This window comes from Sinocyclocheilus grahami, unplaced genomic scaffold, assembly GCF_001515645.1.
Source record: "Sinocyclocheilus grahami isolate Dianchi unplaced genomic scaffold, SAMN03320097.WGS_v1.1 scaffold1047.1, whole genome shotgun sequence".
Classification (NCBI taxonomy): domain Eukaryota; kingdom Metazoa; phylum Chordata; class Actinopteri; order Cypriniformes; family Cyprinidae; genus Sinocyclocheilus; species Sinocyclocheilus grahami.
This window is the reverse complement of record NW_015506226.1, coordinates 571,743-586,723: the sequence shown is the minus strand read 5'-3', so window position 1 is coordinate 586,723 and position 14,981 is coordinate 571,743. Positions and strand designations below refer to the sequence as shown.

Genomic DNA, 14,981 nt, shown 5'->3' with positions numbered 1-14,981 from the left:
GGCCAGGCTCCACCACCACCCAATCACAACGATCCCTCTCACCTGAGTACTGAGCACCTGCACCTGTCACTAATCAAGCACCTCATTAACCAGCCTGCATAAAAGCACACACCTCAGACACCCTCACTGTCCAGTCTCGTATACACGTAGAGGACTCAGTGACTTTGCTACTACTACCATTGGAATACTTCCTGCATTACTTACCTCCTGTGTTCCTCCTAGTGTCTCCTGTTCCTCCTTGTTCAAGGATCGCTGAGGTGTGTGCTCCTCCTGCCTACATTCCAGCTCCTGTAAAGCCAAAGACTCGGATCCCCCCACTCATCATATCCTTCGAACTATTCATCCACCATAACATCCTCTGGACCCTACCCCACTACTCTCTGTGACCAAATAAACCTGTTTTATATATACTAACCTGTTGTGTCAGACCTCTTCCGTTACATAATATAACATTTAGTGTATGAAATTCATTATCAAAATGTGTGACCCAGACAAACGTGTATTTTACAGCCAGACACCCAGGAGTTGTCGATTACGTAATGTAGTAAATGTAATGAGGTTATAAATACACATTCTGGTTTCTCCTCAAAACTGGATTACTGTAATGCTTTGATGTCTCTCTAGATCTCTGTGTACAGTTCATTCAAAATGCAACAACAAAAGTTGTCACTACTATGAGAAAATGTGTACACATTATGCTCACCTTTATGCACCTTGTCATCATGCACTGGCTGACTAAAAAAGCTCAATAGATTACAAAATTGCTAACTTACGAGAAGCTTCAAATGGTCTAGCATTACAACAATACCCGGATGATTTCCTAAAATTGCCCCCACATCTTCTTTGATAAAAGAACATATTATTATTAATCATATATACAATAATAGTATTATTGTTGTTGTTCACTATGAACAATAATAATAATAATAGTGTACACGTTTTTAAAGTAAAGTTTTTAATGGCATAGTTACAGAGAATGGTGCGGTACAAATTGCATGATACTTGGATTTATAATTATATATAATAAATTAGGGAATTCCCTTCATTTAACTGCACTTCTCAGTACCAAAACTTTGCTGCCCTAAATATCATCTGACATGCTGGTAACAAATATGCATGTGATCTGACATTACTAGACTCAGTGTCATATACTTTTACAAAAGTGGGTCTAATAACGGTCTCACTTTATTTTAGACATAGAGGATATACTCATTCATTTAGGTAACACATGCACTATATTCACTCATTAGGCAACACAATTGTCATTGTCACTGCACACCACAACTGGATACTGTATATTGATAACACTCTTCTCCATAATTTGTCTTTTTTTTTTTTTTATGATGAAACTGCTGTTACCAAAGTAAATATTTCTGTTTCTGGCTATATCTGTTTTTGATTTTAAATCTTTATACCTTTAATTTTAACTGTTGAAAATCTTCAGTTTGCTTAGTATTTATTTATTACTATTTCCAATAGTATTTTTTCATATCTTCAAATAGTAAATTGTGATCGGTGTTGCTTAATTCATATGTATTTCATATATATTTAACAATTTTAGCCACCTTTGCAATGCATAATGACCATCTTAATTCATTTGTGCAGCCAAATGAAATCAAGATGCATGATGAGTTATATAAAACTTTATCACTATTCCTTTACTGCCTTGCAGGTATGGTACTGTATTTCCAGGAAATGCAAATAAAGTTGTTTAGAAGTCAGAGGTGGAAGTATTTAACACATTATTCATACATATTTAACAGGTTTTTGGGGATACATACCGATGATGACCTCTCTCCTTTTTGAAGAAGGCATAACCTGCATTTCCTTAACAATCAGCTTGTAACACTCCAAAGAGAAAAGAAAACTTGAAATTGCATCATATGACCCCTTTAAGTAATAAAGAACATTTCTGATCGTATAATACAAGTAAGTAGATTTTTTTTCTATTTTTGATTCAATGCCCTTGTTTTGTGGCACAGAGGTGGCATAAATTTATTTACACAGGAATCATGATTGCAGGATGATTGACCCACTCAAAAGCTGATTGTTCTGCCTTGCTCTGTTTGTTATGACAACTAGGTTTACAGTGCCTTTGAGAGAAAATATCATGGTCTTTGAAGTGAGCCTAAAATATTCTCTCGGACACCATATGACTATGGAATAAAGGCTGATGTACACTAGTTTGATCTGAGCCGTTTACTAGTATGAGTACCCTTATTAGCAAGTTTGTGGAACAGAATCATAATAAGTTTTACCATTACTCCCCTATATATAGCTTTAATGTTTATATATATATATATATATATATATATATATATATATATATATAAAGCATGGTACTCGCCTGCATATTACAAAATGTTTTAATGTACACTATTTTATTTATTTATCCATTTAGGCATTTATTTATTTCACATTTTGTCTTGTGATACTCAGATTTTTCCTGATGTATTTGCATTTTATGGTTGATGCTTCCTGCAGGTTTAAACATTTTCCACTTATACGTGGAAGAAGAACACAGTGAAGCTTTATTGGCATCTACTGCTAAAATGATTGGCTTCATTAAATAAATAAACCTCCTGACATTTTTCTTAGTAGCACTGTTACTCTTTCACTGAATAGCCCAAAAGACCAAAAGTAACATTATAAAATAACATCTATCCAGCAAATTTACCGCCCTGTTCAATCTCCCAGAGTAGAATCCTTCTAAAGAGATCCTTAAACAAGTTTATTTTACAGTCCTGTTCCACATGTACTATGTACTTATTATAGTGATACCATAACTGAGTATAGTCAAGTCAAGTCAAGTCACCTTTATTTGTATATCACTTTATACAATACAGATTGTGTCAAAGCAGCTTCACAGTGGCAAACAGGAAAACAGTTTGTCAATAATGCAAGAAGACAATAACAACGAGTGATTTTTCAAGTTAAAGTCAGTTCATTGATGATTCAGTGATGTCAGCATCCAGTTCAGCTCACTTCCAATAGCGTCTGTGTAATCAGTCAAGCATCCCCAACTAAGCAAGCCAAAGGTGACAGTGGCAAGGAACAGAACTCCATTCGGTGACAGAAATGCAGAAAAAACCTTGGGAGAAACCAGGCTCAGTCGGGGGGCCAGTTCTCCTCTGGCCAGATGAAACCAGCATGGCGTGGTTTAATTCCAGGCTGCAACACAGGTCAGATTTTGCAGAGGACTTGTCTGGTTCCCGTGGTCTTGTCCCGATGGCCGTCTAGTCTAGCTTTGTTGTTTTGCTAATACTTCAAAATGAACCTGTGAATGTCTGTGGGTGAGCACGTCTTTGCCATTCAAAAATCAAAGCGCACATTTTCATTTTATAATGCTATCTTATTGCTCTTCGTCCTAGTAGGTGCATTTTAAAAATGTTTTTCCGATGAATCCTGGACTCAAAATTATAAATTATTATAAGGACAGCTACAAAAAAACAACAACAATAAGCCCGTGAAGCTGTTGTCGTTCCATCCTGACGGAAGACAGCTGTGACAGCTAGTGGAATCCCGGAAAATAAACCGTGGAACTTTGATCAATGAGACAACAGTTTACTCGCGCGTGACTTGTATTAACAAATTTGGTCCGTTTAGAATATTTGCCGCGTGAAAGCGAACCACACCAAGAATAAAAAGCAACATTGTAATAATTTGAATCCCTGTTTCGGAACAAAGCAATCGATCTACAGGTGTGAAAGCACCCTGAGTGTGTCTGCCTACCGAACAATGCTAGGTAGATTGTTCCAGAGTTTGGGCGCTAAATAGGAAAAGGATCTGCCGCCCGCAGTTGATTTTGATATTCTAGGTATTATCAAATGCCCAGAGTTTTGAGATCGCAGCGGACGTGAAGGATTATAATGCGATATAAGCTCACTCAAGTACTGAGGAGCTAAACCATTCAGGGCTTTATAAGTAATTAGCAAGATTTTAAAATATATATATAATGTTAAATAGGTAGCCAGTGCAGTGTTGACAGAACCGGGCTAATATGGTCGTACTTCCTGGTTCTAGTAAGAACTCTAGCGGGTGTATTTTGGACCAGCTGGAGTTTGTTTATTAAGTGTGATTACAAAATGTTTTAATGTACACTATTTTATTTATTTATCCATTTAGGCATTTATTTATTTCACATTTTGTCTTGTGATACTCAGATTTTTCCTGATGTATTTGCATTTTATGGTTGATGCTTCCTGCAGGTTTAAACATTTTCCACTTATACGTGGAAGAAGAACACAGTGAAGCTTTATTGGCATCTACTGCTAAAATGATTGGCTTCATTAAATAAATAAACCTCCTGACATTTTTCTTAGTAGCACTGTTACTCTTTCACTGAATAGCCCAAAAGACCAAAAGTAACATTATAAAATAACATCTATCCAGCAAATTTACCGCCCTGTTCAATCTCCCAGAGTAGAATCCTTCTAAAGAGATCCTTAAACAAGTTTATTTTACAGTCCTGTTCCACATGTACTATGTACTTATTATAGTGATACCATAACTGAGTATAGTCAAGTCAAGTCAAGTCACCTTTATTTGTATATCACTTTATACAATACAGATTGTGTCAAAGCAGCTTCACAGTGGCAAACAGGAAAACAGTTTGTCAATAATGCAAGAAGACAATAACAACGAGTGATTTTTCAAGTTAAAGTCAGTTCATTGATGATTCAGTGATGTCAGCATCCAGTTCAGCTCACTTCCAATAGCGTCTGTGTAATCAGTCAAGCATCCCCAACTAAGCAAGCCAAAGGTGACAGTGGCAAGGAACAGAACTCCATTCGGTGACAGAAATGCAGAAAAAACCTTGGGAGAAACCAGGCTCAGTCGGGGGGCCAGTTCTCCTCTGGCCAGATGAAACCAGCATGGCGTGGTTTAATTCCAGGCTGCAACACAGGTCAGATTTTGCAGAGGACTTGTCTGGTTCCCGTGGTCTTGTCCCGATGGCCGTCTAGTCTAGCTTTGTTGTTTTGCTAATACTTCAAAATGAACCTGTGAATGTCTGTGGGTGAGCACGTCTTTGCCATTCAAAAATCAAAGCGCACATTTTCATTTTATAATGCTATCTTATTGCTCTTCGTCCTAGTAGGTGCATTTTAAAAATGTTTTTCCGATGAATCCTGGACTCAAAATTATAAATTATTATAAGGACAGCTACAAAAAAACAACAACAATAAGCCCGTGAAGCTGTTGTCGTTCCATCCTGACGGAAGACAGCTGTGACAGCTAGTGGAATCCCGGAAAATAAACCGTGGAACTTTGATCAATGAGACAACAGTTTACTCGCGCGTGACTTGTATTAACAAATTTGGTCCGTTTAGAATATTTGCCGCGTGAAAGCGAACCACACCAAGAATAAAAAGCAACATTGTAATAATTTGAATCCCTGTTTCGGAACAAAGCAATCGATCTACAGGTGTGAAAGCACCCTGAGTGTGTCTGCCTACCGAACAATGCTAGGTAGATTGTTCCAGAGTTTGGGCGCTAAATAGGAAAAGGATCTGCCGCCCGCAGTTGATTTTGATATTCTAGGTATTATCAAATGCCCAGAGTTTTGAGATCGCAGCGGACGTGAAGGATTATAATGCGATATAAGCTCACTCAAGTACTGAGGAGCTAAACCATTCAGGGCTTTATAAGTAATTAGCAAGATTTTAAAATATATATATAATGTTAAATAGGTAGCCAGTGCAGTGTTGACAGAACCAGGCTAATATGGTCGTACTTCCTGGTTCTAGTAAGAACTCTAGCGGGTGTATTTTGGACCAGCTGGAGTTTGTTTATTAAGTGTACAGAGCAACAACCCAATAATGCATTACAATAACCTTGAGGTCATGAACGCATGAATTAACATTTCTACATTTGACATTGACAGCATAGGTCGTAATTTAGATATATTTTTAAGACGGAAAAATGCGGTTTTACAAATGCTAGAAACATGGTTTTCAAAGGAAAGATTGCTATCAAATAGCACACCTAGGTTCCTAACTGATGACGAGGAATTAACAGAGCAGCCATTAAGTGTTAGACAGTGTATAATAACTAGGTACTAACCCTGAACCTACCCCTAAACCTAACCTTAACCCATGTAGTTGCCTTATATTAGCCAGTCATTTGTAGGTAAGTACACGTACGGTAAAATAAAGTGCAACTGATATTTCTACCTGCTTTAGAGTAGTTTTAGTTGTATAAATTATTGTATTTAGGTTTATTCAGGTATATTAAGTAGATATTATATATAAATAATAAATAAGTATAAGTATTATAGGTAGATAGGTAGATGTTACCATTTATTCAGTGAATGGTTTGTTATTTTTTAATCTAAATGGTATGAGTACATATCACACTGGCTTTGAATATGTTATTGCTCAGGCAATTTAACTGAGTTTGCTGTGGTATCAACTTTGCCTAAAATTCTTCAAGAACTAAAAACAGAAAAAAGAGACAATTTTTAACATACAGTATTAGTACAACTATAAAATGAATTCTCCAATTCTCACTATTAACTAACTATTAACTGCAACTTTTGCCTCAATAAACTCCTAATTTGCTGCTTATGTAAATGAGGTAAATAGTCATGCAGAATAAGGCATTAATGTGTGCTTTATAAGTGCTAATAAACAGCCAATATGCTAGTCATATGCATGCTAGTTAATAGTGAGAATTGATCCTTAAAATAAAGTCTTAACAAGATGAATTGCAGTCTTTGGAATCTTGCCAAATGTGTATGCAGTTTGTGACATTGTATAAGACTATTAGGATATTTTATTTCTCAGGAGAAGCAGGAGACCCAGACATATTTCATGCAAATATCTTCATAATTGGTGAAGTGCTCCAGTCCTTTAACATATTGTGACCTCTCCATGAATCATAAATCCTTATCTTGGCAGGTATTTAAAAATTCCAACGGATTCATTTGGATTGTATCCATCATTATCTTAGCTCAAAACATACTCTATGGTTTAGAGACTTCACTACCTTTCAGTGCAGCAATAAAAGCGGTAACCATGGTTACGACTGATGAGACAAGGTGGACTGAAAAATGCTGCTGCTCTGCCGAGAAACAGCCCGGCCCCTAGACCTGTCAGAATCCACATGACTCTTCATTTGTCATTCATGGTAAGCAAGCCATCAAATATGAGGCTTTTTCCACTAGGACTTTCTTAAGTGGATAACGAATTTTTTGTATCTTTTTAGCTGTTAATTAATTATACAGTGTGTGTTATTAAAACACCCAATGGAAACCAGGCAATTGAGTTAAAAACCAAAGGGAATAAATGGTTTTTGCCATTCTTATTGAATACTGAAATCTGTCATCTGTAACCAATTTTAACCACCATGTGTTGTCCACAGCACTTTTCAAAAGAAACTAAGGTTAATGGCATCATGCAGGCATTCCTTATTTTATTTACCAGTTAACTATAACAGTTGTATTTACATCTGTTTCATGAAGCTTTGTACCAAACGTCTTGCCCAGTATTCCCACATTTTACCAATCAGTTTCCATTACCAGTAAACCTGTGCTCAAAAAGTGGCACAGTACTCACTGGTACACCATAATGGCAACGGCATAGGTGGTCAAAGATAAATACATTCTTCTTTGCCTGTTGATCTTGGAGGAAGGAGAGAAAAGAGGAAAAAGAGATGTTCTGGGATCATTTGATCCAAAGACACAACAGATATCTTCCGTTTACCTCCCAACCCTCTGCTCTAATGCTTGCCTCTTTGTCCTTTCTGACGGGCCTATTGTACACAAAGTCTCTTGCAGTTCAGTGATGACAAATGCTCACAGTTTGTACCAATATCATAAAAAATATTGTTAAATCATTCTGACATCCTGCCGACAAAACTGTTAGATTGAATCTATCTATCTATAAATCTATCTGTATGCATATATATATATACCAATGGAAACCAGGCAATTGAGTTAAAAACCAAAGGGAATAAATGGTTTTTGCCATTCTTATTGAATACTGAAATCTGTCATCTGTAACCAATTTTAACCACCATGTGTTGTCCACAGCACTTTTCAAAAGAAACTAAGGTTAATGGCATCATGCAGGCATTCCTTATTTTATTTACCAGTTAACTATAACAGTTGTATTTACATCTGTTTCATGAAGCTTTGTACCAAACGTCTTGCCCAGTATTCCCACATTTTACCAATCAGTTTCCATTACCAGTAAACCTGTGCTCAAAAAGTGGCACAGTACTCACTGGTACACCATAATGGCAACGGCATAGGTGGTCAAAGATAAATACATTCTTCTTTGCCTGTTGATCTTGGAGGAAGGAGAGAAAAGAGGAAAAAGAGATGTTCTGAACACTTTTTTTGGTTATTTTTCTATTTATTTTTTTATTTATTTTTGTTATTTTATTTTTTATTTATTTGGTACTGCTCACAAACAAGCTGAGAAAATGAATCACGTATTATGAGTCTGGCCTTTTATTTGAACCAAATAACATCTGACACTGAATATTTCCATTTTAAAACCTAAGTGTTATTTGCAAGGTAAAATTGCAAAGCATGCACTTCAATTATTCAATCTCATCGCAAAATATGAACAGCCAGAGAAATTTCAGTGCAACATACACTAGCGCTTTCCCGCTCTACTAATCACATAATAGATACCTTAAGTTACTCAATTTACCCCAATGACTGTGGTAAGCTCAAAATTTCTGCACTTTGTGTCAAGGGGCCACTGAAAGCGATGAATTATCCATATTGCAAATTTAGTTTCACACGAAAGCCATTATAATTTTGTAGAGGTGGAGACTGACATGGATTTTTGAAGATCTGTAGAGAGGCTCTTCAGGAGTGACTCATAGTTTTAAAGGGGTCATATGATGCAATTTCAAGTTTTCCTTTCTCTTTGGAGTGTTACAAGCTGATTGTGAATAGATAAGATCTCTGAAGTTGCAAAGACTAAAGTCTCAAAACCAAAGAGATATTCTTTATCAAAGTTAACACTCTGCCACGCCCCCCTAAAACGGCTCGTTCTAACACGCCCCCACATATCTACCTCACTATGTGGAAATATTATGTTAGTGGTCTTAAGGAGGGAACACTTCCTAATAGAGAATTTTGCAGCCGCAACTGGGGTTATCTACGCTGCCTTCACGTTCTTTGCAACATCTCTGAATGAAGACAAAAAATATATTCAAAGACGTTGCACTTATATTACTTATGAAGGAGAGAAAGTCCAACGTGCCATATGGTGGAACAGTCTCTTATTCTAAATAAAGTCATTGCATCACTGCAGTTGCCGTTAGAAATTCTGGTTGCCATAGAAGAGTAACAGTAAGAGTCCCGAGATGCGTGCTTAGGACTGCAGATGCACATTGGCTGGTCTAGCCTGAAAAATAAGCTAAATTTATGTGATTTCAAATATGGCATTTAATTGTAAGCTTGGTGAACAGATTTGAAGAATTTGATGTTTCCCATTCAAAGATAGGCATTTCAAAGATGACCACTGGGTAGGGTTGCCACCCGTCCCTTAAAATACGGAATCGTCCCGTATTTAAAGGTAAAATTATGCGTCCCGTATCAAATCGATACAGGATGCGATTTGTCTCGTATTTTACAAAGGCCAAGGATTTTGCAGGTTGGATAATACTAATAGCAATTATAATGAAATAAATTTCATAAGAAGTATTAGAGAAGCTCATTTGCATTTTGGGTCTTTGTTTCCATAGCGACGGAGTCTCCACAATGGGCGCCGTTAAGGCTCTTTCACACGGAACGCAGCGTGCAGTAAACCTGCATGGCTCACATCTGCCCGGTCCGCCCTTTGAACCATGCTTTGAACACAAGAGTCTCTCCAGATGTAGGGCTGAATTATTATCGGGTCTGTCCAGTAACTAATGATGAACGCGCAGTTTGCAGAGAAGCATTTCAGTTGCTCACGGTGGACTTAAAGTCACCATGAAATCAAAATGTAATTCTTATTTTTTAATGGAGTACTGTAGTGTTTATTATAAATAATAATTTATCCGTGCACTTCATTATTTTTTTAAAAAATTCATGTGCGTAATCGTTAATCAAAAAAAACCTTAACCTCCCCTCCCCTTCAAAACGACTCATCTTCTCTTCCAGTCACGAGCTATGGCACAAGGGCGGAGCTAGTGACGTGAGGGGTAAACGCTGGGTTAAACGACAGGGGGAAAAGCTGAAGTTAATGCTTCACTTTATAGCACTGACACCAGTCATGAGGGAGTACGTTACCCCTAAACATTTTAACATTTTAACGGATATTACGACAACATTACTCTTAGGACATCGCAAACAAATTTTTTTCATGAATATGACTTAACCTGATGGAGGATGTGCTCAGTCATTCAGGCAGTCTCTCCCTCTCTCCCTCTCTCTCTTGAAAGTGAAAAGTGAAAGTGACGCGACATGTCGCCAAGTATGGTGACCCATACTCGGAATTAGTGCTCTGCATTTATCCCATCCACACAGCAGTGAACACATACACACACACCGTGAACACAAAAATGGCTGCAGTGAGCAGACATTTTTTTGCTGCGGTGCCCGGGGAGCAGTTGGGGGTTCGGTGCCTTGCTCTAGGGCACCTCAGTCGTGGTATTGAAGGTGGGAGGGATTGTAGGTACTAAAACGTGCTCAGGTTCGGGTCTCGTACCGGCAGGGATCCCTGCCACCTACAATCCCTGCCGGTATGAGACCCGAACCCGCAACCTTTGGGTTACGAGTCCGACTCTCTAACCATTAGGCCACGACTTCCCCACTTGCGCAGGCGCGTGCCATTTAGGCATGTTTGTGCCATTGATCGTCGTCGTCATCCTTAATAAATAAACCATTTATTCATGCTTGGGTGTCGGGTTTGAATCCAGTGGAGAGAAATCCTCCACCACTAACTGCAAGCTAGCATTCAGATCTGCCTCCATTTTTTTAGCAACGCCCTAACTTCCAAAGATCCAATCAATTCCCGAAGGACGAAATCAAGTCCCGCCCGCATTTCACTCGGATATACGTCACAGTAGAGAAGAAAAGACAATCGCAACTTCCGTTTCATGCCGACTTTAAAGGGATAATTCACCCAAAAATGATCATTCTGTCATCGTTTACACACCCACAAGTTGTTCCAAACCTGTAATAATTTCTTTGTTCTGTTGAACATAAAAGAAGATACTTTGAAGAATGTGGGTAACTAACCAAACAGTTTCTGGTCCCCAATGACTACGATAGTATATTTTTTCCCTACTATGGAAGTTACTAGGGACCAGCAGCTGTTTAGTTACCTACATTCTTCAAAGTAGTCTATCTTCTTTTGTGTTCAACAGAAGAAAGAATTTATGAGAGTAAATTATGACAGAATTTTTCATTTTTGGGTGAACCATACCTTTAAAGTGGCAGACACATTCATGCTTCTAAAGGTATTGGCCTATTGTTTTATTAAAATTTAGATAGTCTGTTAATATAATATTACATACATTATCAGAGCTTGGTAGACATAATTATTATATTCTTAGACATTATTAGACAGATTAATTAATAGATTATAATTAATGTTTGGCCCTATTTATTAATTTATCATTTATTTCAATCATAAATATATACATAATAAATCATATTTGTCATATACAATTTGGCATTTAAAAAAGGTTGCTAAATGATTTAGATAAAAATGGAACAAATAATTCGCAATTACTCCACCGGCCTCGCTCCGTTCCCACGGCTCTCGGCCCCGCCCCTCTTGTCACATCAACATATTCTGTTACACCAAATACACAAAATAATGATCTTTAAAATAGCATCATATGACCCCTTTAATTAAACGAGAGAAGCAGAAATCATGATCACGATTAAATTACAATTTATTAAGCAGCCCTAAAATGGACTACTTGCATTTTTATTTTATGATAACGACATCAAAAAGACATTTTCTGCATATGACAAATAAAAAACAACAGAACAGATACAAAGAAAAAGCCCTTAAAGTTCAAATGTAAAGTAATCAAATGTCAATTAAAAAAAAAACTGAGTTAAATGCTGATTCTTATTCAAACCATTACATTTATTCAGTCATGAGAGCAGAGTAATTTTCTGTATTTTTTTTTTCTTTTGCTGTCACTTTAAGACCTAATGCACAGATCCAGTATATTATAATATTCACCAAAATAGTTTGCATTCACTTAAGACATAACCAACTGTGTTTACATTCTTGACGTGTAACGATTTGAGATCTATTTCACGGCTTGTTGCATTTATGCATTAGTGTATACAGTCTTCCAATTTAACGGAATTACTTTACCAAACCAAAGCTTTAACCAAACGGACCTGAAGAAGCAGTGGCTGCTCACACAGAAATGTATAACAGACATTTTGCCAGAGATAAAGATAAAACAGAGATCAATCTTAAATGCAAACCACAGATGGTTAAATGAGTCTAATCAAGGACAAACACAATAAATTGAAGCTCAATGTACTATAAATAGGAATATCGTTAACGAGTGAAACACATTGGTAATAATGAGAAGGCATGCAGTGGACTGCTGCATGTTAGTTGCAAAAACATAATACATTTATTTATTATTCAGGAACTACATTTGGAAAGGAAAACAAATATGTTCATATGCAAATTTTTGCTAATTCGAGGTGATGGCCTTATGCCTAAAATAACTCTATGTGTGTAAGATGTGCTGTACACTGTTACCGAAAATGCCTATCAATAATAATTAAAATGCAGAGTATTTGTGCAGACAGCATGCTGTGCCTATACGGTGAACTTTCTCTGAGAAGTTTTGTCTCAAGTCATCGCCAATACAGCTGCTTGTGTAACAAATTCACTGCCTTCAATAATACATTTCAAAGACAATGACGGTCGGACATCAACTTGCCTGCAGTGAGCAATGTTCCTATTATTATGCAGAATTCACATGTTGATTTGGGAGGTATTGTGGACAGATCAAAGGACAACATTTTTCTAAAGTCTGTTGTTGATTCGTTATGGTGTGCTGCTCACTCCCGAGTGTCTGGCAGAACAGACAGATGGCCGCTTTAAAAAAAAGGCTGCGGTAGAAACGAGGCTCAAAACACAGCTGGATGTTTTGCATTCAATAATTCTAATTTAAAAGTTAAGAATTTGTGAATGCAGAGCAAGAATCACAATGTAAGTCCAAACACTCATCCAGGTTGTACTGAAACTTGTAATTTTGTGATTATATGTTGACTATGTTGAAAATATTATAGTAAGGGTTTTTCAAACTGGGTCCTCCATGGGGCCATAAGGCAGTGCTTGGGGGTCCACAGAAAATTTGGTTAAAAAAAAAACTTTAGTTTGGGGACCAATTCTCAGTATTAACTAGTTGCTTATTAGCATGCATATTACTAGCATACTGGCTGTTTATTAGTACTTATAAAGCACATTAATGTGCTTATTCTACATAGTTTACCATAACCATATTCTACATCGCTTAATGCTACCCAACACTTCAACATAACAACCACATTAATAACTGTTATTTAAGAGTTTACTGAGGCAAAAGTCATAGTAAATAGTTAGTTAATAGTGAGAATTGGTCCTTAAGCTAAAGTGTGATCAAAATTATATATTGCAAATAATGAAAGTCCTGTGAAAATTTTAATTCAACGGAAAATTTCTATTCAGGTTTATATATCTAACATTACAGATAATACTGTTCAGATCATATTAAAATCAATTTGGCTTTAATACGATATAAATATAAACAATAAAAACATGTCATACATAAAAGTCAACTATTTAATTTGTATGTTGTGAATGCTATTTATATTGTGACACTTACTATTTTTCCTCACTCTGTATAAATGGGTCTTTTCTTGGGAGCTTTATGGACCCCTTTTTTTTAGATATTGGTGAGAATTGTCATACTGAAATGAGAACTTTATCTCAAGTATGTTCGCTACTCATCTCGTAAACTTAGAGGTTAGCCAATCATAACAGAGGACATTTACATAAGGAAGTCTTATAGGTACAGTAGCAAAAACAGACTTCTGAGGGTCAAAGAAACCATGACTGAACAAGACTTCAAAAAAGCTGTCTATTCCCTAGTTAATATTACTGTATAATAATAATACAATTATAAGAATTACATGAATAATGAAATGAATGAACTGCATATGATGTTTTAAATTATTTAAAAAATTTTTAGCATTTCAACTTGATTGAGCACCAATAAAGATCCTTCAGAACAGAACTGGTACCTGATGTGTGAGGGGAATGTCCCTCCTCCAGTCCTCCTGCCAGTCTTTCATTGGATGTGCCCAGTACACGGATGGGAAGGGCCTGGTCACCTGAGGCGAGATCTGCTTCCGGCACCTCACTTATAGGGAACGCAATGTCACTCACTGGCTCCTCTTTAACCTTCAAGGGTTTGGAATCCTCCAGAGCTTTTTCTGGATTCACGAGTCTCTCATACTCTTCTGAGAGCTCCTTACTGACCTACAGTCAAAGACGACACTAGTCAGTCAATGCCAAAGCAAACACAATGTAAAATAAAAGCTACACATATATGGAGCTTATAATCAGTGTTGGGGAAAGTTACTTTTAAAAGTAATGCATTACAATATTGCATTACTCCATAAAAAAAGTAACTAATTACGTTACTTAGTTACTTTTTTATGGAAAGTAATGCGTTACGTTACTTTTGCGCTACTTTTTAAATCTGGACAGGGCTTGCTTGTTTGTTTTTAAAATAAAAAAGTTCTATTTTTGGCAAATATAAAAGCCTTTTCGCACCAAAAGTGAAATGAATAAGCCTCAGGCTGAAGGGAAAGTAAATTTACATCTGTACAGTAGAATGCAGAAGTAGAAATTTCAACACACTTCAGCAATAAAAAAAGACACACAAATGTTCGTCGAGTAATTTTTGATTATTAGTATGGTTGAACTGGATCATCGAAGGTCAGAAGCAAAGACATTGGTTAATAGAATGGGAATAAATACATAAAGGATATTTGTGTTGTTTAA

General features: G+C 36.7%; 1 protein-coding gene across 1 annotated transcript in view; it reads right to left on the bottom strand.

Moving 5' to 3' along the window:
- Positions 1-14,287: 14,287 nt before the first annotated feature.
- LOC107566107 (SPT7 like, STAGA complex subunit gamma) overlaps positions 14,288-14,981 on the bottom strand; it is a 5,649-nt gene continuing 4,955 nt past the window's right edge. The window contains 2 exon segments of the mRNA XM_016251478.1: positions 14,288-14,415; positions 14,418-14,453. Of these exon segments, the coding sequence (XP_016106964.1) occupies positions 14,371-14,415; positions 14,418-14,453 (81 nt within the window). The 3' untranslated portion in view covers positions 14,288-14,370.